Here is a 24,293-nt window from a genome sequence, read left to right as displayed (position 1 = left end):
AAAACTCTTGCCCCACACTTTCTCGCCTGCCGGGCCCCTTGCTTAGCGCACTCTTAGCCCGCAGCGAGCTCCATTTTACCCCATAAAATAAATCGGGACGCTTCAGGCTTCCAGCAATCAGCTCCCGCCCTGCCAGCTGTCAGCCGCAACAGCGCCCCAGTCCGCGGCAGGCCCCGGCACTGCGCCGAAAAGAGATTGATCCGCCAAAAAGTGTCGCTGCCGGCCCGGAGCTCCAATTTCCAATTGCCCGCACCGACCGTGCCCGCCGCCGCCGCATCTCCCCGTCGCGACTGAACCCCCGATCCCCGATTCCCGACTCCGACCGATCGCGAAACGGGAGCTCCATTCTTGTCTGTGTGTGTGTGTGTGTGGTTTCCCCGAGAGGACTTACACATCGCCAAAGCCCAGCTGTTACAAGCTGTTGTAACCATTACAACAACGACCACCACCACCACCATGTCGTCCTCTCGTCAATTCCTCTCCTCTGCGCTCAGGCAGTGCCGCGCTGCCGGCCAGAGGACCGCCCAGTTCTCGACCACCTCGCCGGCCGCTGCCAGTATGTTCGCTCCGTCGATCGCAAACACGATATGCCGCCCTCCACAACTCTATAAGTATAACACATAAGCTAACAACACCTTCAATCACCAAACAGTCCGCGACATCCCCACCACTTCCTTCCAAAATGCCCCGCGCACCAACACCAACACCCCGTCGCCGTCGAGCAACAACAACAACAACAACAACAACGCCGGCTCGAACCAGTACAAGTCGGACATGTTCAACCTCCTAAACAGCGGCGCCGGCAGCCGGGGAGGAAGAGACAGCTACAACAACGGACGCGACGTCGACGGAGGACAGCGCTATGGCAGCAACAGCCAGAAGGTGCAGGAGCTGCTCCAGTCCGAGGTGACCTCCAACAACTACATGCGGATGATGAAGCGCCGGTGGAACAACGGCGACGTGTACGCGCCGCGCGACCTGTCACCGTACGAGATGAAGGGCAGGAACGGGGGATGGGTGGAGGCGGCGGATGTGGTTGATGAGCTTGGGTTTAGTCCGTTGGATAACTATCGTGTATGTTTTTTTTTTTTTTTTTTTTTTTTTTTTTTTTTTTTTTCTTCTTCCTTCTTTCGCTTGTTCCTGTTCCTTCATACACCCACCCCTCTTCCCAATTCCATCGTCTTGAAAACTGGCTAGGCAAATGCTAATATCCTTGGGACAACAGAACTTCTCCCTCATCTCCGACTACATCACTCCCTTCGGGCGGATAAGGCACTCCAAGGAAACCGGCCTGAAACCCGTCAACCAGCGCAAGATCGCCAAGATGGTGCGGCGCGCCATCGGCCTCGGTATTCACCCCTCTGTGCACAAGCACCCCGAGATCCTCAAGAACAGCAACGGCAGGCACTTGTTGCCGCTTGTTGTGCCCAAGGGCCAGAAGGCGAACAAGACCAAGAACTTTGATGGAGAGGATGAGAACTAAAATGGTCTGGAAGGTCTGGGATTGGGCGGATGAGGGGGGAAATTATGGGGGCAATTTGCATGACTGGGCGGTTACGGGCGTGAGGTCGCTGTCTGGCTAGCAAGCATGGCTGGTAGCACGGTATGGGCTGGATGGATGGTTGATCGGTGGACTCTATTACGGTTATCATAGAGTTGGTGTATTATTACTGTATACACGGCACACAAAATGGTATTTTGCAAAGGTTGGGCTTGGATGATGGTGGAGGAATGCGGACAGTGGGCATGAAAGATGGTGTGAACGATCACTTCCTCTGTGCTACTGCATAATCTACAGAGACCCTGACGGAGAAACGAACAAAAAGACTAAATCTAGACCAAAACCGGTTCCTATATCCACCTTCTAGTTTCTTCTAAAGGTGCTAAATGTACTGTACAGCCCAAAGATAAACCATCCTCCTGCCCACCCGCTCAGAAGCTCAAAAAGCCACCTTACAATCATACAACGATGTACCCCCACTTCTCTCTGACTAAAAATATAAAAGTCTTCTGTACAAGTCCTGTTTTTCCTTTCTTTCTACTTACTGTCGATATCTTATGTAATATGACCCTCGGGTTGAGGTCAAGCCTCAAACAGCCTGGTAATGTTGAACACAGGTCCCTGAAATTCGGTTTCTTTCTGCCCCTTACTCTCCAATCTCGCCCACTCCTCCGGGTACTCTTCCTTTGCCCAGGCCGCGAACTCGTCCTTGGACACGGGGTCGGGAAGGGCGTTATAGGTTAGTCCAAGCCTGTTTGATTCAGTTATTGTCAGCATTGTTGACAGCGTCTTGCAGGAGTCTTCCAACAGTAACAAAAGTGGGAGACTCACGTCATCATACTAGCCCCATACCCCAAGCTCGCATCAGTTCCCTTGATCAGCTTAAACACCTCGTCCATCTTTCTCCCCCACGCCGCGTTACTCCTTGCGATAGCCGCGCAATACGCATTGAAAACGTACTGCGGCACCTCCAGATCCATCCGCAACATCTTCTGCCACACCGGTCTAGCATACCGATCGCCTAGCGGGATCAGCTCGCAACACCAAAACACAATAGCCAAGCTGTTATACGACGGGCCCTCGGCCGAGCGAGTGATGTGTTCCTCCCAGAAATCCAGCGCAGTAAAGGGGTCTCCGCCGGCCGCGTACGCCAACATCAGGGCGTTGTACAGCCTTGTGCTCATCTCCACGCGCGTGTCCATCTTGAGCATGTTGTGCACCATCTTCAGGGAGCTGGCTGGGTCGCTGGGCCGCTGCTCGGGGATCGGGCACCGACCCAAACCCTCGAGACAGCGCACGTAGATGTCGGCGGTGGGGTGCATGTTGTCGTCGTCGTGGGCGCGCATGTGGCCGAACACGAGGCACGCCATGTCGGGCTTCTTGCGCTCGAAGAAGGATTCCATGAGCCGGACGCGGTCGTCGACCGACGTCTCGGGGAAGTATTGCCGCAGCAGCGAGTAGGCGTCCCAGGCGCGGTCGGTCGTGGTTTGGGGGGAGCAGATGTAGTCGACAAAGGCCTTGTAGATCTGCTGCCGCTCGATGTGGCTGATGGAGACGGAGTGCAGCGACAGGGTGTCGATTACATCGAATTTCTTGTCGTGGTTGAGGAAGACAAGGCAAAGCGCAACGATGGTTTCCGGCTCCAAGACGGCGTGGCGCTGCTCGAGCGCCGAAGTGATGGTTAGGATGTGCTGGATATTGGGTTCCGGCTGTGCACACAAGACGCGGAGGTATTTGTTCATTACGGGCAGGTCTTCGTCGAATTCGACCTCGACGGCTCCCGATGCGAGCTTCGAGAAGATTTGATGAGCCCCTTCGATATCGTTGGCGTCGAGTCGGTATGACATTTGGTTAAGGTAGGTGTGAACGTTGGCTTTAATGTTGAAGTCCTGGGCCAGCTGCCAAAACCTCTCAGCCATATACGGATTCCCCTTTTCCTGGGCGGCTTGCATAAGCCGGTTGATGGTAGTGGCATCGACCTTGACCTCATGACTTTGGTAGAAATCGCCGCTGGCCATGGTCTGGAGGTATGTCTTAATGCCGTCTGGCCCCTTATCCAGAGCTAAGACGGACCATTGTAGGAAGGCGTCCAATGATCCTTTCTTCGCAAACTTATCTTGGACCACCTGCTCAAAAACTGGCAAAAGCCATTCATTCCACCTCTGGCTTGATCGCCGTGATGATCGCACCAGTTCCAGCAATGTCTCTCCCGTGGGAGAGAAACCGCTGTGTATAGGCTTGTTGTACCACTGCTTTGTTTCCTCGATCTTGTCCTGCCTCGCATAGTATGTAACGAAGATCTGGTGCACGCCCGGGATGTATTTGATGCCTCCCGTCTCTTGTGCCTCCTCCCAAAACTGTAGTAGTTCCTCTTCCCGACCCTCGTTCGCCAGGCCCTCCAACACCATAATCCAGATTCTCCCCGCGCCTCTGAAGTTAACAGCGCTCCTTTCATCCTTCAATTGTTGCCAAAACTCTTTCACTCGACCTGCTGCTTCCAGGGAGCCTCCGTAATGCGTCAATGCCTTGATGTATCTCGCGAAGTCATCTTTGGTCAAATGCACTTTGCGCTCCTCGGGATTCAACAAGATGAGCCTCCTGCGCATAATCTCCTCGTGCAGCAACCGGGCTAGCGCAAGGTGGAATTCGGGAGAGCCCTTGGGAGGCAGCAATGCAGCGTCCATAGCATTTTCGAGGTCGCTCATTTTGAGGTCAACGGGAGCGTCAGCCTCGGGCTTGGTAACCAAAAGGTAGTGTAGCACCGTTCTCAAGAGGAAAGCCTGATTGGGATTCAGTGGTCTATTGGTGTCGGCCTTGAATTTTGTTAGCTTCTTGAATGCCGTCACCAGCTGGTCCCGTGGAGGTGGGCGCTCCTGTTCAACCTCGCTCTTCCTGTACTGGAGAAGCACATTGTAGCCTGGGTCAAAATGGGGAAGCTTCACGAAGCGTTCGGGCTTCGGTGTGAAGAGGCTGATAAACGTCCGCTTGGAGGTTCGGGTACATAGGGTAACGTCGCGTGGAATGTGCGCGACGTCATGTTGGCAGTCGAAGAGACAACGACGGGCAGAGAGGGCTGTTGCGGAGCATGGGCGCAATAAGCCATGATGATGACCGACGGCGGCGTGAAGTCGTCTGTACACATTCGGTGTCGTCGTCGTCGCGTTGCGTGCTAGATGCGACCGCATGGTTGGGAAAGGGATCCTAGTAGAGCACAGTCCTGGGTTCATGACTCGAGTAAGTTGAGGGGTTCGCGTGCTCCATCTCCCTCGCCAGCGTCTCCATCGTTCTCCAGTTCTCCATGGAGTCGCTTCTCGAGTCGGGGGGTTCGAAGAGGGTACGTACTACTGGTGCATGGTGGTGGAAGATGACACCCCGATTGTCCTTGTCGCAAACACAGACGCAAGCACAAGCGACCGAGGCGACCTTGGGATCTTCTCGTGACAGATTTCAGGGTGTTTCCTTTTCTATTGAAATCTCCAAATTCCTGTTGACCGGGGCAGCTTCCAGCACAAGTGTTGCGAACATCGGGTGGTTGGCCCAAGCTCCACTACCCCATGCCGACCAGGTACAGTTACTGTTGCAGTGCATCCACAGCGACCCCTCATCCCATGCTGTCATTATCCGAGGAGTCCAGGGTTAGGGTCAACGCGCGCTTCTCCAATTTCATTCTCAAAACAGCATCACTTCCATCGGTGTCATTCATCCACCAACTATCACATCGATGAAATACATAACCGTAACCACCACAATCCAACGTAAAAAGATATACATATCCACGTGAGATTGGAGATATATAATTAGACATCCCACATTTCAATTAATTTCACCGCAATCGACCAACCACAAAACGATCAGAACACAATCCATAATGCCACCCCAACAACCACCCCCACCAACCATCCTCTCCCTAAAATCCGACTTCCTCAACACCCAAACGCGCACCCTCTCCCAACCCTTGGCCCCAACGCGCACCTTCACTTCTCAAAACGACGGCACCTCCTCCCCCCACTCTCAACTCCAACAACACCAAAGCATCCCTCAAAAACCGCTCTCCGAAGCCCTCCAGAAACTCAACCACCGCCTCACCCAACACAACCGACGCGCCTACCCTCCTCAAGCAACACGACACGTAGCCGAACAAATCGACAAACTTTATTTTACTTCTACTTCAACTTCCACATCCTTGGGGGCGAAAGAAAACGAAGGAAATGGAGACGAAGATGATGAGGAGGACGAACATGGACAGGCTTGGTTGCGAGTAAACGCCGACTTGACCGTTCCCCGCTTAATCACCTCCATACCCGACTCCTGGTCCTCTGTCTCGGAAAAGGAAGCAGACGACCACCCCATGGAAGCCAAGCGGTTTGCCGAGTTGGTGGCGCAGTTGAAGGAATTGGACCAGCAGAAACGGAAGGTGTTGGAACGGGTGGCCAAATTACGAAAAATTAAGGGGTTGGTTGAGGGGTTTGCAGCTTCCCCTACTCAAGACCTGAATGCCGAGGGAGAACAAGTAAGGGAGGGGGCAGAAGGGGAAGGGGGAGGAGGAGAAGGAGGAGGAATGAAAGCGGTACAAGAGAATCTGGTGACTAAGAATGGGGAGATGGAGGCTGAGTTGCAGAGGATGAGGGTTCTGCTGGCTAGAGTGGGTGGAAGGGTTGAGAAGCTGGATAAGGAGAGGGGAAAGGAGAAGGAAAGAGGGAGTGGGAGTGGGAGTGGGAGGAGGAAGAGGGCAAGGGAAGGGGAGGAGGGAGAGGGGGCAGGTGATGAGAGGAAGAAGTTGGACAAGTTGCTGGACAGCTTTTGATGTTCTTTGTCACGGCCTGGATGGGGAAGATGATGGGAGGTAGAATTGTGCATTTCTCGAGGCGCTCAGGACTGGGCCTCGTTTGGAAATCGGATGGGGAGTGTGTGGAAGGTAAAGAACAACCAGGGACTGGTTTTGGTTGGTTACTCATGATACCCTGAAAAATATCACGGAGCAAACACACGAGGCCTTGGACAGTAATTCGACCCATGAAGATGTGCTACGACTGTTGGGCTTATATCGATACTTCGTAAAATCATAATATTACAAATCTTTATGCAGGACGCTCAAACTCAGCGCTCAAAGACCAGGTTGGCATAAAAACATACACTTGTATCCCAAAGGTCGACACAAAATTATCTGAACCACCCAACCAAACGGCGGAGACCATTTCCTCATGGACCCAACGCCTGAGGAGGGGGAACCTCGTCATTGCCGCTGTCCTCCGGCGACTCCTCGGCAACCTGGCCCTGGATACGGCGCTTGGCTTCGGCCTTGTCCTCGGCCGTGATATCGCCCTCGTCCTTGGGCATATCAGGAATCCATTGTGGCTCATCAGGCGCGTGACCGACCGACATGCCGACGCGGATCTGTTCGTTACTGTTAGTCAACGACCTCTATACAAGTCACTTGATCAGTCAGACTTACCAAAGTCTCCAAAGGCAGAAGCGAATTCTGCACCAGATCCTCATCCCACACCATCCTGCCCGGCTCAAAGAGCACAACAATCGTGCTACCACCAAACTTGAAGTACCCGAGCTCCTCACCCCTCTTCACCTCGTCGCCCTCATTCCTCGTAATGACGGTACTACCAACCATCATGGCGCCAACGCAAACAACCATGACGCGGCCAAACACGGGACTGTCAATCGGCACCAGCACCCTCACGTTCTCGCCGTACACATCCAGCGCCGACCGAATGGCCATTGGGTTGACAGTATAGTACTCTCCTTCGATCGTCTTGGGCTGGCGCATAACACCGTCAACGGGGATATGGAAGCGGTGGTAATCCTGTGGCGCAAGGCGGAAGATGCCGAGCGCACCTCCCTCGTACCGCGCAACATCTTCAGGGTAAGCGTCACCAAGCAGGCGCCTCACGGTGAATTCGCGACCCTTGATCCAAACGTTGGTGGCCGTGTCGATGCTGTTGAAGACAACGCAGCGGCAGTCGGCAGGAGAAACGACGATGCGAGGGTTTTCAGGAGCCGAACAGGGGCGCGCACCGGGCTTGAGGGCGCGGTAGAAGAACTCGTTGAAGTTCTTGAATTCCTCCAGAGGCTGTGCAACTTCGGACAGATCAAGACCGTGGAACTGGATGAACTTGGGGATCTCAGCCTTGGAGTTCGGGTCGTCGTACTTCTTGCCCTGCTTGACACTAAGGCTCTTGAGAAGCTTGCGGATGCGCTTCGTCTCCATGTTGTTGGACTTGAGACCCTTGTACAGCAAGCGGATGCCAAGTCGGACGTAGACGCTCATCTTCTCCTCGTTGATCTGTCCGGTAATACGGTCTTGGACAAGAATGTTGGCCGAGTTGGCTCCAACCTTGTAGCCGCCATACGAGATCTTGGTGATGACCTTGGAATACCACTTGCGCTGGGCTTGGCTGGAAGTAACGAAGCCACCCATCACAAGATTGTCGACTTGGCGCCAATCCTGGCTGGCGCAAGTTGCAATGTGGGTAATGATGTCGGCATCCTTCCGCTTGTTCAGGCGAGGTTGGTGGCAAATAGGGCACTCCTTGATCTCCACAACGTGTTCCTCGCCGCTAGATGAAAGGTTCAAGTCATCACGGTCGAGCAGGTCTCCTTCTTCACCCGAGGTGCCAAGATCTGGTACGTTGAGGGTTGAATCGGTAAGTTGCGAACCGCTGGCCGGAGTCTCCGCGTCCTCTTGATCACTAGTGGTACCAGAGTCCTTGCCGTGACCAGGAAGGAGGTTCTTTACGTTATCCTTGACCTTGTCGACCATTCCCTGCACGGTCGAGCGCGACTTGGCCTCTAGCTGATCCTCTAAGCAAATGACGGCCTCGTCCATGGTCAAATCATCCGAGTCGTCCCCTTCCATCCTATGGGGGAATCGCTGGAAAAAGCTATCGATGGTAGACTCGCGCAGTGTAGAACCGAGGGTGTCCAGCATGGTTGTCAGCTCGACCTTGCTGATGCGCCCGCTCTCATCCGCGTCGTACTGCTTCAAGAGTGCCCTCCAGAACTGCTGTCTCAGCGCAGGGTACGGCATGTACTTGATGCGAAGATAGAGTTGAGGGCTGTGCTTGGACTCCCACTTCTCAAGGTTCTTCATCTTGAGAGGAAGAGTCAAGAAAGTGAAGTTGTCGTCGTCCCCTTCGGACTGGGACGCAATCTCGCCACCCATAGCAGCCGCACCCGCCGCCGCCATGGGATTCTCCCCAGGTGACAGCAGGGCCGGGCTAGGCGGGGGAAGGGCATTCCGGCCATATTCCTGAGCACTGTCGACAGCGATCTGAAGAGGGGTCCCAGCTACCGATGGTTCCTTTGCGGCCGTGGAGTTTTGCCTAGAAAGACCAGGCCTGGCGGCTTTGCTCAAGCTTTGAACAGAGGCCGTCCGAGACAGGCCCAATCTCGCGAATCGGCCACCGCTCTTCTGCACTGGAGCGTAGTCTGGGATATCCTTCAGGTGATAGAGACCGGTTTCTGGGTTGGGCTTTGGTGCGTTTTCCATGATTTCCCGGATCGGAAGGTTGACGGAAGCGACAAAGTCGTTGCCAGAATATTTATCATGGTCGATGACGGTAAAGTTGAAGGAGTACATCTGCTCGTAATTCGATATCGTGAAGATCATCTTTTCGTTGTACACAGGATTGAGATTGTGCCGGATCGTCTTGGTGCGGAATGTCTGTCTGCCGAGTGAGATGACGACGAAGGGATCCATATCGAAGCCGGTCTTGGTCACGTTGCGCTCGGGAGGCAAGTCGGTGATCTTACCAATCTCCAGATAAACAATACCCAAGGTGTCGCTATCGCCATTGGTAAATTCGTATGCGTTCTTGGAGCGCGTGGACGATACTTGCGAGGCGGTATCAAGCACAGGCGCGGACTTGGTGACGGAAATGAACTGGTCGTAGAGCTCTCTGGGAGTGGCTTCGAGATTCGAGTTGTCGACGATGGTCAATTGCAGCTCCACCTCACCTGAAACGATGCTGCTCTTCTTTCCGGTCCTCTTGCTCTTCAGGGGGATCCAGCCTGGCCCAAGGTCGGTGATGCCATCCTCGGCGAAGGCCTCATCAAGAGCGAGCTCGAACTCGCCCAGGTAGTCCTTCCCGAAGCGATCCTTGTCCCAGCAAATACCAGTGAGGGAAAGACTTTGCGCGCTATTGATGGGAAACTGGTAGTGTTCGTTCCAGATCGGGTCGAGAGTCTTTGGTATCGTGGAGGTCGTGTATTTGGCGTCGCCCAGGGTCAATACGAGGTACTACACGCAGCAGGAGGCAGCCTATGTCAGCAACCAGCACCAGCTGACGATACTTGTAGTCGGAAGTTGTAGAGATTGTTGTCGCATAACTTACAGGATCCGATGTGCCTCCTCGATCCTTTGCCGCGAGGTTTCTGGCCTGTAGTAGACAAAACAAAAACATCCATCAGTGCTGCTGTTGCGGAAATGGAATGCGATTCGGATGATGCCGGGACCGCGCATCGACATGAACAAACACACCTGTATGATCTTGACATCCAGAACCAAGCCCGTGTCTCTGCGCCCCTCGGGGCTTGCTGAATCGCCCTTGCTTCGCATTGGACTTGTGCTTCTGCTAGTTGCTAAGGAGTTGCTGGATGACTTGAGACGGTTTGGAATGATGCGGACCATGGCGGCGGGAAGGGGGACCTAGCGGGGTCGCCCGGCTGGGTACCTATGGAGCTATATACGGGGATATTGGCAGTGGCGGTGCCGAGTCAGTGACGGCTTGACGGGATCGATCAGCCAAGCAAGGCAGGGCAAGGCAAAAGAGGGGTCCGACAATCGTAGTACTGCGTAAGCGCCAATTTGTCGTAGGGGGAGCGTCGTCAATCGTCAATGGTGCTGTGGCTGCTTCCAAGTTTCTTGTTTTGAAAGTTGCTTGTCCTGCCGGTTGGTCCTCCTTTGGTAGTGCCGCTCTGTAATGGATGGGCCCTGGTGGTGGTGGTGTCGTGCAGGCCTGTGTGTTTGATGTGCAAGGGGCGGGATCGTTTAGAAAGAGGAATGGCGTGGGGAAGAATAGGCTCGCTCCTCTGACTTATTCGAGGCTCAATGTCTGGCAAGATTAAAAGGGTGGTGGTGGTAGTAGTATCGTGTCTCGTCAATGACCAAAACATAAAAGGGGTTGTTATGATTTTGGGAATAATGCCGTCGAGTTACTGTACACTTCGCGTTCATGCGTCAAGAGTACTGTCTGTAAGTGTCTAGCGTGCATTCAAGATCGATGGGAGGGTGGAATTTGGACTCTCAGACTGTGTTGAGACGAACTGGGCGGTAGCCATTCGAGTCTCGACAGCGGTAGAGACGGTCGGGTGTATCAGGGTCAGACCGAGCTGGAGGACAGAGACGTCATTCGGGCTGGGATAGCTGGTTTACACTACACTGTGTGTGTGTAGACAAATGCGATGGAAATTCCCGAGTGGAGTGGGGATCCTGGGCAACCAGGAAGTGGGTGACAAAATGGAAGTCGTGGAAGCTGAGATCGGCGGGGGCTTGGAGTCTTGGAACTGACTTTTTGTGCTTCTCTCCGTCGCGTGTAGTGTATGTATCAAGGCTGTAAGTGGAGGCTGATATATGGTTGAAGAGGAAACAACTGAACGAAGAGAAAAGAACTGAAGAGGGTCGCGTGATGCTCCAACCTGACGGAAGAGGACAGTTTCAACTTTTTGAATCCGCCAAGGAGTCTCGTCCACCGCCTACCCACCGATTGCCCCGGGGGATCTCCGGCCGGATGCTCGGGCCCGCGGATGATTTAGTTTGTTTAGTGTATCTTGACAAGGCCAAATCTGCAGGGGCGCATCCCGTCTTTCAAAGGTGTCAAAAGAAAAAAAAAAAAAAACACAGATCGCGATTCGCGAAAAAAAAAGGGGGAAGTTGGGCGTTTGTCCAATGTACAACAAGGTAGCCAAGGTATCCATGCGGTAGTTGCATAACCCAGAGTTACATCACGCGTACATCACGATACATCAACATCTGTCTTGTGTATGCAGGTGTAACAAGACGACGCAACAGCAGAAGATTAACCGCCAAAGCTACTCGAACTTGAACCGCTCTCGGGGCCTCCTTGACTACGCCGTTGACCTTGAACAAAAACAAGCGGTGGGCCGTCATTCCAACGAGCCTATGGGAGGGGCTGAATGGTGTCATAAACACGAGACGGGCTGAAAGAGATATAGAACATGACCCCCAAATGTGATGTCCCGTTGATTCCAATAAACTGCGCATTTGCATTTGAGACCAATCAGTTCTCAACCTAACCGCGTCCTTGCCGCACACGCTTGTGCCTTCGTCAAGGTCACCTCACCTCTCCGAGCACCTCTTGCGCGAATCGAGGATGCTTTCCGGGGAACGGATGGAACACTGCCAAACTGTTGCCTAAGTCTAGTAGCTTTGTTATCTGCATGAACTATAACCCGGACTCTTGACTGAAGTCGTGCGTTTCCTCAGGCCAGCTTAAGGGGTTTCTGTTCTCGGACTTTTGTTGACATTGTTTGACCCTTCTGATACTCTACGTGTACAAGTGAGAGCCAAAAAGAAAAGAAAAGAAGAAAAAGAGGGAACGGGAATAGGGTTAGAAGGGTCACCTAAAGATGCACCGTGCAGGTCAAGCTTTCTCGGCTTTTCAGCGGACAGAGACGGGAGCCAAGCCAAGCAGGGCTGCCGCTTCCGCCGCTCTAAGGGTCTTACTTGGGTCCGCTGCGATGCCGCCGTTGTGGGTCCTATCCTTTTAGACGGGTGACGGGCAAGACGGGATCACAGGCCGTCGAGGTCCCGAAGCCAGTCAATAGGTCATTCGTCTTCATGCCCCCGCCTTTCAAGGTTACTGTAAACATCTCTTCCCTTTCGAGACTGAGTCTCCATCACGATGATCCATGCCGACTTGATGATGCCACTACAATGTTACACGACACCAGACCCCTTCTGCCTTCAACAATCTGATACAAGCCACATTCATCATACCTCTAGCCAACACAACTCAATCAAGGCTTACTTCTCACTTGGCATCTCTGAAGTGATTGTCCCTATAACAGACAATATCCGACCAACAACCAAACGTATCGTCAGACGCCGTGACATTGAATCCGTTGCACCTCGGTCATTGAATGAAGGATTCCTCCCCATAGGCCACGTCGGGACCACTCAAAGTCCGGCTATCACCTACCAGTTTAAGGCTGAGATCTTCATCGAATTGCATCAGTCCCCTTGCCCCCCCTTCCCCCTCTGCCCCCTCTGCCCCCTTTTCTACTACATACGCTAGTGTAGTGTAAGAGTGCGACATCCCTTTCCGATGGATGTGCGACTTTTATGTCCGACTGTCCGACCCATCCAACTATCCAACTGAACCATCCGTAACCGTTCTCTCTTATCTTCAAGTTGCACACGTCTATCACTGTTCAGCCTCAATAAGCCCGCGTCTGAACTTGAAACTTGGATCATATCTCCAGGGTTACGGTATCAGAAAGACTGCAAAGAGATACGACATGCTGCTTTCATTCACCCAGCTGTATACTGCATTGGCACACATCTTCCTCGGTATAAGTCCAGAAAGCATTCGATCGACTCGACCTCATTGCCATGAGAACCAATGCTCCTCTGTCTAGCATTTATACCCGCATGTCAGCATTACTACCAAGGTCACAGATTTCTCTTGTTTCTTGAATCCTCTCCAACAAGCATTATTCCACCGCTTTGTCATTCGTCTTGTTGCGCCCCCGCCTGTCCTTTTTTGTGAATTAGAAGATATCTCTCATGTTCGTCATCGCCTCACCCAAAACATTCGCTTAAGCAGAAACCTTGGCCTTATACTTTGTCGCCGCCTTGTCAAAGAGGTCGCTCTTCTCGGCCAAATCGGTCAAGAAGGGGTGGTTGGGATCAGCCTGCTCGAGGGCACTGTAAAGCAGACATATATATTAGCAGACGTAAGTACCAAAGGAGAGGCAAAGGAAACCAGAGTCATAAGTGTAGGTCTGTAACGTACGCCTTGTACTCGGCCGAATCTTGTCCAGTAATGACGCTCCAGACGAGCTGGTTCGCAATGGCGTCCGCGAATCCGGGTTCCTTCTTGAGCGCCTGGTCCAGGGCAGCCTGGGCCTCCTCTGTGCGGCCGAGATGAATCTCAGCAACGGCCTGCGAGACGAGACTCCGTACGGAGGAGGTAGCGGGTGCTTGTGCGAGCTCTTCAAAGACGTAAAATGCTTGTTGGTACTTGTCGCCGCCCTGTTGAGTGATAGTAGACAAAAGTCAACAGTTAGTAAACGGCTTGATTTAACCGCAAAAGTGTTTCGCCGCAAAGGAAAAAAGGGGTGGGGAAACTAACCAGTCTCAACCCAACCCACGACTCAGCCAGGTTAAACAACAAGCTATCTTGCGCCAGCCTCCGCGCGCTGGCCACCTCCTTAACCGCCAATTCCGTCCTGTTCTGCGCCAGGTAGATGTGCACAATCAGCGCGACAGCCTCCAGGTTGCCCTGGTGCCTCTGCAGCAGCGCCAGCGCCTCGTCGGCTTTACCCGCCGCCGCCAGCACCGTCCCGCCCACGACCTGGACAATACCGATTTCACCCGCGTCCGTGGCCGCCAGCTGCTCGATCGTCTCCACGGCCGATTCGGCGTCACCCGCTTTCAGCTGCGCCAACGCACCCACCGCCTCGAGTTCCGGCTTCTTTTCTCCCGCAACTTCGGCGAGCACGTCCTCGGCTTGTCCGAGCGCGATGCGCGCGCGCAGCTGGAGAACGCGCGCGGGGAGGGCATTCTCGGCCGAGAAGGAGGTGGTGTCAAAGTCGATGACTTCTTGGTATTGGCCTTGGTAGAAGTGGCTCTCGATGTTGATTAGTTCGGCCTCGGCTCCAAAGGGGTCGGACATCTTGATTATCGGTTTGGAGGGGGGTTCCGGATTAGAATGGTGGTGGTCGTCGTGCTTATCGACGAGCGAGGATTATGTTGTCGTCAAGGACCGGCCTGGTGCTCGTAGAGGTCGGGTATTATGGGATGCTGCCGAGGGACTGATCTCGTAAGGTGCTGGTTGTTATATAGGTACCTGGTAGGGACTGGTGTCTGTTGTTGATTGTTTAAATGATGGACAGTTCAGTATATAGCTTCAGTGGTTGATAGGGGATAAGCCAGTAGTGGACAGCCAAACACGAGTAGGTAGGTACAAGGTGCCTTACCTTGACGTGGAGCTGTCCGGTGGAGCCGGAACATGCCGCGTGGAGGGGATGTGGGGATTGGTTAAAGTGCGCACGTTCGTCTAGAAAGATTCTGCCGGACACAATTTTGGCGGTGAGAAAACGGCGTGCCAAACTTTGGCTGCATCTCTTCGTTCAGTTTTTCTCTCTCTTCTTTTCTTTCCCTTTTCCTTCAATTTGCGCGACCTCCACAATCCGGTTGTCGCCTCATTCAAAAATCCATTACGAACCACCGCCAACATGGCCCAAGGCTCGGGCAGCAAAATCACCAAGCCCAACCCTGGACTGAACCGGTCCAAGGGCGGCAAGGCTCCCAAGAAGTCGGGCGTCTCCAAGGTCAAGAAGAACAAGACCAAGGCCGACAAGGTCCAGAAGAAGTTCACTGCCGGCATGGCCGCCAAGACCGAGAAGATGCTGGGAGCCAGGGCTGGTCACTTGGAGCTGATCGGCAAGGGCAAGAAGGAGGAGAACAAGGAGAAATTCAAGGGTGGAACCAGAAAGTTCGGCTAAACGACTGTCTACTCGAGAACGCCTGATACGGGGACAACGACAACGGTTCAGACGGCATCTGTGTTAGCTGATGGATGTTGCGCGGCAATGTTGGGTATCTCGCGGAAATGGTGGATGGAGAAGGGGATGCCGCGGTGGACGTGGAGGCACGGGGGAACAACGAATGAGGGGGGAGGAAGCAGCGACTGGAAGGGCGTTTGGTCACGACGAACAACAAACTTCACAGCTTTCACTGGAATTTACGGGCTACCAAATTTCGCGGACAACACTCGGAGTTTATTGTTTTTTTTGGCAACACTAGCAAAGCAAGCACTTGTGTGGAGGATTTCACACGACATACGATACCCCGTCTCTGGAATATAACACCATTTCTCGCTGTTTGAAAACTGCCTGAGGACGACGTTGCACCACCTAGATGTGTTCCGGGATTATGGGCAGTGTGACATAGTTGTCAAAGCCTTCTCCGAAATGGATATGATTCTGGCCAGCAAATTTCGAAGCGGGTCTTGAGCAGAATCAGTACGCTGCGTTCAAACACAGAATGTGACCGTTGAAAGGGAACTCACCTGTCTGTCTCGGAGTTATGCTGGAAGATCCCAGCTCCCTGCGTGTCACCACTGGAAACCTCGAGCAAAATCCTACCACCTACGCCCACCACTACGTTGGTTGGCCAGAGCTCAACGTCAACGCCGTACACCTCTCCAGCCTTCACGGGAAGAACATCGGTCGAGAAGTACTCTCTAAAAGGGAGCCATGGCTTGTGCTTGGGATTTTCCTCGTGGACCTTTTGGTTGCTCACTCGGAGCCAGCCTTTGCAGACAGGCACGGGGTCACCCGCCGTTCCGGTGTAGAACACTTCGTTCCCCGAACGGTCGATATGGCGAATGGTCAGGAAGAGGTCAATGTCTGCCTCGTTTTGCGTGTTCTCAGGCGTCACCGAGACATTCAAATGTGCCACGATATGGCCGGTTATCTCGGTTTCTTTCTCGAAGGGTGCTGTGACGAACTGGACCAGCTCAGGCTTGTCCAGGCTTCCGAGAGCTTTGTATCCGATTCTCTCTGGCGTAGTGACGTCTGGCTTGTTCCGGGAGAGGGCGTGATCGGATCCAAGGTAGAAGTCTGTATACTCCGTCGAATAAAGCGGCCATTGGCCCTCACTCCGTTTCTCGTATGCTTTCTCCTTCACTGCATCATTGAACCCAATATTGCCTTTGCGCAGCGTTACCTCGATCGGAGAGACTTTGTTAGGGACACTCCAGCCGACCTTATCTTCTCCCTTGAGAAAGGCGTCAAGGAAGCTCTTTTGAAGTTCAACCTGCTCCTTGTAGTAGAACGGAAGATCGTGTCGACCAGTGATGAAACGCAGATACTTGAATCTTGACCCGGCGTACGTATAACCCAGCACGTTCCCACGCAGATGGAGCGTGATACCGCCCCAGTTCGCCACGCTCAGCACAGGAACCTCGATGTCCTCAAGTCGATACTCCTTACTGGCATAATAGTCTTCGTCGCGGAACCGATGCGCCTCGTTGTCTTTGGTCTGATCGTTCCTGTTTGATACCAACTGTTCCTCGGATAGGTCACCTTCGATCGTGTCTTCTTGTCCCCTGGCGCTGGGTCCGTCTGGTGGGAACTTCAGTTTGGAGCGGCCGGGCAGACCATACTGATTAACCAGCACCTGCCGGTTCCACCAGATATCGATGAAGTTGTTGGAAAGGATCCCACCATGTCGACACCGATCACGGTAGTAGTCAGACATGCCTTCCCAAGGGATGATGGCCGCTAAGCCTTTTGGTCGACGAGCAGCGACTCGCCATTGTGAACCTGTTGTCACTTGTCAACCAATTTTTTTTTTTTTTTTTTTTTTTTCGTCTAGATTTCATATAACTCAACTCACCAGCATAATAAGAAACCCCCAACAACCCCACCTTCCCATTCGACCACTCCTGCTCCGCACACCACTCAATCACTTGACAAAAAGCATCACTCGTATCTTTACTCATCGTATCCAGCAGTCCCGGGCTCTGTCCCGTCCCGCGCTCGTCCGCTCGCACCACCGCATACCCTTGCTTGCACCAGTACACCGGATCGGGCGTCTCCCAGGCGGAGAACTCGGACCGCTGCTCGGCGTTGACCTCGGCGAAGGAGCCTGGGTGGAATGAAGAGTAGGGGATGTCCTTCCCGTAGGGGCCGTAGGTTACTATGGCCGGGTATTTCTTGGATTGGGCCTCGGGTCGGGGTTCGCTGACATTGAGGCCGGGCGAGGAGGCACATGGCTTTGGGAGGTAGATGTTGGCGCGGATGGGAAACGGGGAGGAGTTGAGAGGGATGGAGACGTTTTTCATGAAGAGGATTCGCGGGTCGGGGACGGTGGTTTGAATGTCGAGGAGGCGAGGAGGACCGTAGATGGTTCGAGGTTGGGAAGAGTTGCCCATGGTTGGTTTCGGTTTGTTCTGGTTCCGTTCTTGTGTGTTGGTTTAGAGTGAAGCTGGTCGATGTGATCTGAATGAAGGGAAGTTTGATCAACGAGGTTCGAGCAGACAGGTTCTGAACCAAAGAGGATATCTGACTCGCTAGTTCTGGTGCTCTGCTGTTCTGTCCTCGTTGGGATTGAAGCAAGGGTTGAGTCCACGAATCTAGGTCATCGAGCATCATCAAAGGCGGGGTACTAGACTTCAACTACATATGCAGCTGCGTTACACGAAGTGCTATCGTACAGGAAGGGAAGCTCCGTTTAAGATTTCACATCAGTTGCATAGCCGGGCTTCAAAGCACATGAGCCGCTGGTCCCTCATTTACGTCTTATAGCTCATGATTGACCCGCAAGTTGGCTTCATTTATTTCGAGACAATCAAAGATCTCCGGTTTATGTAGACATAAGCACCAGAAGCATCAACGAATGTGTAATCAGCAAGCACCTAAATTGATAGCAACCCTCATATATACAATGCAATCGTCTCGAAAGGTACCACGGTCATGACGAAGGTGTCGGTGCTTCACCGTCTCGCCTTCCCGTCTTTGCCTTTGGATAAACTTGGACATTCCTCTTGACTTCTCCGAGAAGAGAAGAGCGAACTTCACAGACCCTCTATATTTCATTATGTGTGATTACCCACGTCATTTGTAACTGCCAGTCTCAAGCGAATTAGCCCAAAGTCGTGTTCTGTTACGATCAGAGCGGAGTGTCCGAGGTGCACAAAAGGCACTAATATCACAAACGGTCGGCGTTACAAGCAATCCAACAAACAAATCTCTCCCACAATCCCAAACCGCGATTTTCAGCATTTTCATCCATTCGCGAATCAAACAAAGGTGCAAAAGGCTAAGTCGCCCAGGTAAGTTTGTAGAAGGAACGACAATATCCCAGCTACAGACCTACGAAAACTGCCGCGCCAAGTTTTCATCAACGATCCAATGCGCCATGACATTCGAGACCGCAGAACTCCCCGCTGTGGTAGAGGGGCTTGGGGGAGGACCTTATATGGCGGACCTTGTATGGTGCCTGCCACCTGACCGGTGCCTGCTTCCTAGGCCAGTCTGAGAAGGTGCGAGGAAAAGTGTCATTGCGTCCGACGTCTGGGAGAGCATGTTAGCCGAGTCTGCAGTGTGGCAGGAGCGGTGGCAGTCACATGGCATCTTCTGCAAGGAAATACAATAGAGCTGCGCTGTGACATGACTTCAGCTGAAAAGTCCCATTTGACACTCGGTCATGTGGTTCTTCCCGAGAAAAGCCTCGCGCTGTCGCAACTGAAAACCCTGCGATCTTTGAGGTTTGGGTTCATTCTTTCCTTCCTCAGCTCATATGTTTCCAGTTTCTATGACTGGTCCATAACCGAAATCTAGATCTTTTTTGAATATTAGCGCTCAATTCGAGAAATTAGATCTTTGAACCAACTGCTCAGGTCCAACTTCACCGAGCTAGGTTGCGAGCCAACTTATCTTGATATTCAATCTCATGGTAGCTTCATGTGCAACTATCGAACCTTCCCGTCAACTGTGACAATTACCCTGTAGTGAATTACCAGTCATTTGATCCTTCTTTACCCACCGACCACTATGCAAAGATCTCTGGCTTTGTCGTGGCGAATAATTGCTGAGTGGCAGTGGGTCAAAGGTAGTGGCAGTGGGTGAAAGGACTGGCAGAACAAATTACGCCAAAGCCGCTTTTGTCAAGGCACGCTTTGGCTCTCAAAAGCACTTTGCTTTGTGTGCCGGACGATGTTGTTCTGGTTCAGTCAGTCAGTCAGAAATGTCAACAACGAATCGTTGGTTGGGGTCCTAGACTTATTGGGAGTGTAGGAAAGATGAAACCTTCTGGAAATCATGGATTATTCAACCGGTACATGGCTCACTCGATTGGAATGCCAATTCTGCCAGACGTACCAGACATATAGGGTAGCGTTCGAAGGCAGAACTGGGGTGTGAGCTTGACAAAGTGGCGAGAATTCATCATATTTAGGGAAGTGTGAGGGGATGCGCGCTTGCCTCAACACAACTCGCTGCTGTCGGTCGTTCCGAGTTGTGCGTCTGAGAAGGCAGATAAAATGGATGAATATATTACAGCGAGGACTTGGAAGTAGCCGAAATGCAGGACTCATAGGCCATACTGGTGTGGTGAAGGTAATAAGGCTCATCCCAGATGTTGATTGTTGTCAAAATTTGTCAAACTTGAGGATGGTGGAGATTTTGTGAGCAAGTGACAATAGACGCCATTGAGATATTCACTTCGTTGTCGTCCTATGTGCAGACTACACTATTAACTTGACGTATTCTCCAATTTCAACTTCGTCTAGGTACTAAAAGATGACATTTCGATCCAAGTCTATGACTCTGCCATGGCTGGCTGATGATTCCTGCATCTGTGACTCTTGAGTGTATGTTGTTGCTCAAGAAGTAAACCAAGGACTTCCTCATTAGGAAAATGGCGAAATCAACTATGCTCCTGGATCCAACGAAGAAGATCCCAAGGATAATAGCACAATGATAGTTCGACTAAAGCGTGTTTGCTTACTTACCAACCTTGGCCGACATTACTTTTTAGCGAGTGACGCCAAATCTCCCAGTTTTCATCGGACCTCTGATGTGCTTGCTTGCTAATCTCGAAGTGGTGAGTCTACAACGATCGATCGCAAACCCCTGATCAATAGGTCACAAGAGGTGAGCTCAAATCTCACGATTCTGGAGGAGGGCCGAGGAAAAGCATCCGGATCTAAAAACGTACGCAGGTCAGAAATCTGCATGCTAGTCCTTACCCTGTGATCCCAAGAGCCTTCCGTTCCTCATGGATCGGCACACACCGATGTCGCCAAACCGGGGCCGCTGTCTACATTTTCGTAACTGGCAGAAATTACAAGGCTTGTTCTCGTCTTAACCAAGCTTTCATACGGGATAAACGGACCTTACGATATCTAGGTACCAAGGCAAGTTTTAGCTTCCGTATATGGGTTGTATTCCGTAGCCATATCAAAACACTAGTCTAGAAGCCTGCGGCCGGGGTGGCGATTCAAAGAATACCTATGCTCTTTAATGATCGGTATCCGTACCACCCTTGCTCGTGCTGATGAAGACTTCCCATGTCGTCCATGTGGGTAGGGATCGTGCAGACTTCACAAACTATCGAAACTTGGTTATGGACCCCTATGATGAAACCCATTCGCACCGGGCGGTGGCAGCATACAAAGCAGGCGGGGCTGTAGGTAGAGCATCACTCTAAAGTCAGCCCTGAGGAAACGGCTGGGGCTGAGTGGAGGGAGTGGCGTTAGGTACCCTGGAAAAGGAGGGCAGCTTGCCAACAGGACTTTGTCTCAAAACAAGTCTAGACTGTCCAGAAATGTGGCAGACTCATGGGGAAGGGTTATTGATCGTCGGCTTCTGCCCTGTTCGCAGCCGTAGCAAGCCTCGCATACGGCGACTCGGCACAGCATTGAGTAATAGAGCACCGACCCAGAAGTGTCCGTGATGTTGATGCGACTGGAAGGCTACAGTTGACTCAAAAACATGTGACTACTCGCGTGCCTCGCTGTATCAGGGAACAAATGGTCGCTAAGCTCGTAATGATGATGAGCTTAGCTGCATACATCATTATGCGGGGGGATCTGGTTGATCTTGCACGATCCAAGGCGTAGGTTTCACCGATCACTGATCGCTTCTAATATTATACTGGGGAGTGATAACCTACGTACCGCCACGGGTGGCTGCATTTATTCATGCTTATGGGCGACCCAGGCCGTTGGCACCGCCCGTGAATCAAAACAAAAGATCCGGCCGTTTGTAGCTTTCGTGAAAAGACGCGACGCATGGCGTACGCCTCGCATCCGCGGAGTCGGTGTTCCGGGAATTTAAGATTCAGTATCGGTGCATCTCATGGTGAGTTTTCGACATAACGGCGGAAGTGACAGCGCATTGCTGTGAGCGAACATGAGAGGCTACCTATTGAGGACCATCACGTTACCTTGATGATTGGCCGAGCACTGCTCTGTGATGTTCGGTATGAAGCACCTCTCTTGCGGATGATTCCGGCGCATGAGTCGTCATGGTTCGGAAACCATGTCCAATCAAGTTATCCATTGGTGATCTTTGAGAGGACTGTATAACGTTTCTCTGCACACAAATGTTAGCTACCTTTGGGTTTGCTTGTGATGCTAGACAGTGAGCTTACCCATCAAGATCGAAGCTGTCAGGCCTGCATCGGCCTCTTTTGTTGTGTTGCTCTTGGCCATGGAGATTGTGAGGATATGCGATAGAGGTAGAAGTATGAGCAGAAAGGGCTAAGGAGAAGGAGATAGCAACGGGAACTTGGCCGTGGGCGAAAAGCCAACGCAGCCACAGAAACATGGTGTAACATCGATGTCAAGCACCATACCTCAAACACTCGATAATTTACTAGCAACAGCATTGTTCCCTGGTGTGGTGATGAAGGAGTTTTCTACTTGGTCTTTGTCGCAGGGGTTCGAAATCCCGTACCTGACATAAACGAACCGGGCCGTGCCTGCTAGAACCCCTTTGGTCTCTGAAACCTGGGCATTGGTGTGCCTCTGTGTTTATTGCTTGCTTTATTTTGAACCACTGAAGTCAGCCTCCGCGATGTGGACAGGGGAAAGTCGAGTGACGCTCGGTGGAAATGAATCAATGGGGGTTATCATTCAACCAGGTGATGGCGGGATGGGGATGTTCGAGGGGGCATGGTTGTAGCGAGGTGGAGTGAGATGACGGGATTGTGTGAAACTTCGTTGGGACTTAAAAGTTCGACAGATGGAAGTTAAGTGCCGTCGAGTGACTTGAAAGGGGGAACACTGAAAAACTGCAACCGCGAACGGTCCCGAAGATGGGAGTCACTTCCACTTGGTGCTTCGTCGGGAATTTGGTAGCCCGAACCAGTTCCACTCGGACGCTTTCCCGTTCAAGTTCTGTACGCCCTTCTGTGCTGCCTTCCATTTACTTGTAGGCAACTTCTTTCCATTGTCGGGGTATCTTTACACTTGGTGAGCACCTTCCAGGTTCGTCTAGGTGATAAGTACTCGGAAGTTTCGAGTTTATCCACCGCTTTTGGTTTGGACCACCTGGAGTTTGATACCTCTAGTACACTCCGCTTCACTTCAACTTGGAGTTCGGTAGACATCCAAACATCTCTTGCCCGTGATGCCGATTGTTGCCGCAAAGTAAACATCCGACGGATATCTCTTCAACCTGCCAGCCACCTCCTGTCTCTGTAGTAGAATGGCTTGCCGCCTTCTAGCTCAACGGGCAGAGTAGGACACAAGAGTAATATGTTGGGTATTCATTGCCCATAATTTTCTTGGGCCATCTTCGAAGATGCGATTATGGTGATCATGATGATGAAAGAGGGAAGTCTAGAGCTTCCAGATCTCCTGTTACCATTTCCCATGTCTTGTCGCAGAGCCTCACAGGACAGCCAAGACCATGCCGGTCCTCCGCAATTCACTTTATTTCAAGATTGGCGGGGTCCAGGTACCAACCTGCACTGAGCAGGGCGTTTGCAGCGCATTCCGTCCTAACCATCGATTACGGTGAACTGTAAATTACGTAGTGTACATGGTGCACGGGCCAGAAGCCATGAATAAATCCCCATGTTCATCACCGCAGCAAAGTCTGTCGGCTCCTCGCGACTAGGTTTCTCTCCAGGTGACGACGAACAACTCCTCAGTTGATCCAGTTCCCATCTGCTCCGGCAATCGCCGTCGCACTCGCCGAAAAATATCCAAAAATCACTTGCGCATGGAACTCTAAACGCCATTTTAGAGTTGCCCTGTTAATTCATTCTCTTTGCGTCGGCTGGACGTCTTCCATGCTGTCCGGCCACGAGTCGGACAGACCGAAAAGCTTCGGAGTTTCGAAAGAGATATCAGTCACCTCAGGTTCAACTTTTGGCACATCACAATCAAGTGATGAACTCAGTTTGCGCGTTGTGCCTTTTCACAGTCCCCTTGTTCACCCTTACTGGTACTCCAGCCAATGATAGCTTGGCGGCGCAGGTCGGGATCACACTTGGTGTCGCCAGTCCACACACTCGGGTTGGCGGATGCGAAGGGGAGGGGGGGGGGGGGGGGGGTTGCCGTCTCCCAAGGTACGGATGCTGGGACGCACCACTCCCCCGGGGAATCGACACCCGCATTGTTTCCGTCTGCTACGCTGCATAGGGTTGGACGAACGCGGGATTGGGACTCGATGCCCGGAGAATTTGTGACCAGACGATTGGCGAGTAGCTGTCGGACGGCTTGGAACTGGTGACTGCTTCTTTAAAAGCATTGGTAAGTGTTTGGTAGCTCATTTACTTGTAGATTTCATCTCTCACGTCTTTATTCAGTAATCCAGCGACATCAAGAGATGTGTAGTGGGTACCACAGCTATCCCTATCAGTCGCCTGGACGGTCATGAACCAAGCTCAGTTAACTCGTCCGATGTACTCTTCATGAGCAAAGGAGCTGGAACCCGCCACATATGAGCGGTACATGGCTACATGCTTGGGACCGCCGCATTCCTGATTGGATATGGTTGGAAATTTTGCCCGAACTGTCATTCAGCCACAGGGTCTTTTTCTTTTTGCCAGGGACTAATCGGCTTTGTTCAACAT

The 24,293-nt window shown here is 52.3% G+C and overlaps 7 protein-coding genes across 7 annotated transcripts; 3 read left to right on the top strand and 4 right to left on the bottom strand.

Annotated features, from left to right (window-relative positions):
- The first annotated feature begins 232 nt into the window (after positions 1 to 232).
- On the top strand, positions 233 to 1,726 carry B0T23DRAFT_16476 (ribosomal protein S18). Its single transcript, XM_062832790.1, has 3 exons — positions 233 to 556; positions 653 to 1,074; positions 1,226 to 1,726. Exons 1-3 carry the CDS (start codon positions 457 to 459, stop codon positions 1,481 to 1,483), a joined length of 780 nt encoding a protein of 259 aa, XP_062697015.1. The 5' UTR covers positions 233 to 456; the 3' UTR covers positions 1,484 to 1,726.
- A 357-nt stretch (positions 1,727 to 2,083) lies between these two features.
- B0T23DRAFT_400996 (complex I intermediate-associated protein 84, mitochondrial) lies at positions 2,084 to 4,686 on the bottom strand (the record flags this gene model as incomplete). Its single annotated transcript, XM_062838541.1, has 2 exons — positions 2,084 to 2,252; positions 2,333 to 4,686. 2 exons carry the CDS (start codon positions 4,684 to 4,686, stop codon positions 2,084 to 2,086), a joined length of 2,523 nt encoding a protein of 840 aa, XP_062697014.1.
- Positions 4,687 to 5,206: 520 nt separating this feature from the next.
- On the top strand, positions 5,207 to 6,606 carry B0T23DRAFT_16453 (kinetochore Sim4 complex subunit Fta4). Its single transcript, XM_062832786.1, has one exon. The coding sequence runs from the start codon at positions 5,370 to 5,372 to the stop codon at positions 6,303 to 6,305; it is 936 nt and encodes a 311-aa protein (XP_062697013.1). The 5' UTR covers positions 5,207 to 5,369; the 3' UTR covers positions 6,306 to 6,606.
- On the bottom strand, positions 6,560 to 10,014 carry B0T23DRAFT_369814 (phosphatidylserine decarboxylase-domain-containing protein). Its single transcript, XM_062836546.1, has 3 exons — positions 9,847 to 10,014; positions 6,954 to 9,752; positions 6,560 to 6,895 (listed from the first exon to the last, which is right to left on the bottom strand). Exons 1-3 carry the CDS (start codon positions 9,913 to 9,915, stop codon positions 6,701 to 6,703), a joined length of 3,063 nt encoding a protein of 1,020 aa, XP_062697012.1. The 5' UTR covers positions 9,916 to 10,014; the 3' UTR covers positions 6,560 to 6,700.
- A 3,187-nt stretch (positions 10,015 to 13,201) lies between these two features.
- On the bottom strand, positions 13,202 to 14,472 carry B0T23DRAFT_16418 (coatomer epsilon subunit-domain-containing protein). Its single transcript, XM_062832780.1, has 3 exons — positions 13,828 to 14,472; positions 13,489 to 13,727; positions 13,202 to 13,400 (listed from the first exon to the last, which is right to left on the bottom strand). The coding sequence occupies exons 1-3, from the start codon at positions 14,368 to 14,370 to the stop codon at positions 13,292 to 13,294; spliced, it is 891 nt and encodes a 296-aa protein (XP_062697011.1). The 5' UTR covers positions 14,371 to 14,472; the 3' UTR covers positions 13,202 to 13,291.
- Positions 14,473 to 14,932: 460 nt separating this feature from the next.
- On the top strand, positions 14,933 to 15,273 carry B0T23DRAFT_424847 (uncharacterized protein; the record flags this gene model as incomplete). Its single annotated transcript, XM_062839872.1, has 2 exons — positions 14,933 to 15,179; positions 15,254 to 15,273. The coding sequence occupies 2 exons, from the start codon at positions 14,933 to 14,935 to the stop codon at positions 15,271 to 15,273; spliced, it is 267 nt and encodes an 88-aa protein (XP_062697010.1).
- A 340-nt stretch (positions 15,274 to 15,613) lies between these two features.
- B0T23DRAFT_434508 (Alpha/Beta hydrolase protein) lies at positions 15,614 to 18,034 on the bottom strand (the record flags this gene model as incomplete). Its single annotated transcript, XM_062840498.1, has 3 exons — positions 17,100 to 18,034; positions 15,769 to 17,026; positions 15,614 to 15,707 (listed from the first exon to the last, which is right to left on the bottom strand). Exons 1-3 carry the CDS (start codon positions 17,635 to 17,637, stop codon positions 15,614 to 15,616), a joined length of 1,890 nt encoding a protein of 629 aa, XP_062697009.1. The 5' UTR covers positions 17,638 to 18,034.
- Positions 18,035 to 24,293: the final 6,259 nt, after the last annotated feature.

The sequence above is a fragment of the Neurospora hispaniola genome, assembly GCF_033458365.1.
Source record: "Neurospora hispaniola strain FGSC 10403 chromosome Unknown B0T23scaffold_1, whole genome shotgun sequence".
NCBI classification, from domain to species: domain Eukaryota; kingdom Fungi; phylum Ascomycota; class Sordariomycetes; order Sordariales; family Sordariaceae; genus Neurospora; species Neurospora hispaniola.
The sequence above is the reverse complement of the archived record's forward strand: the minus strand, read 5'-3'. Positions and strand labels throughout refer to the sequence as shown.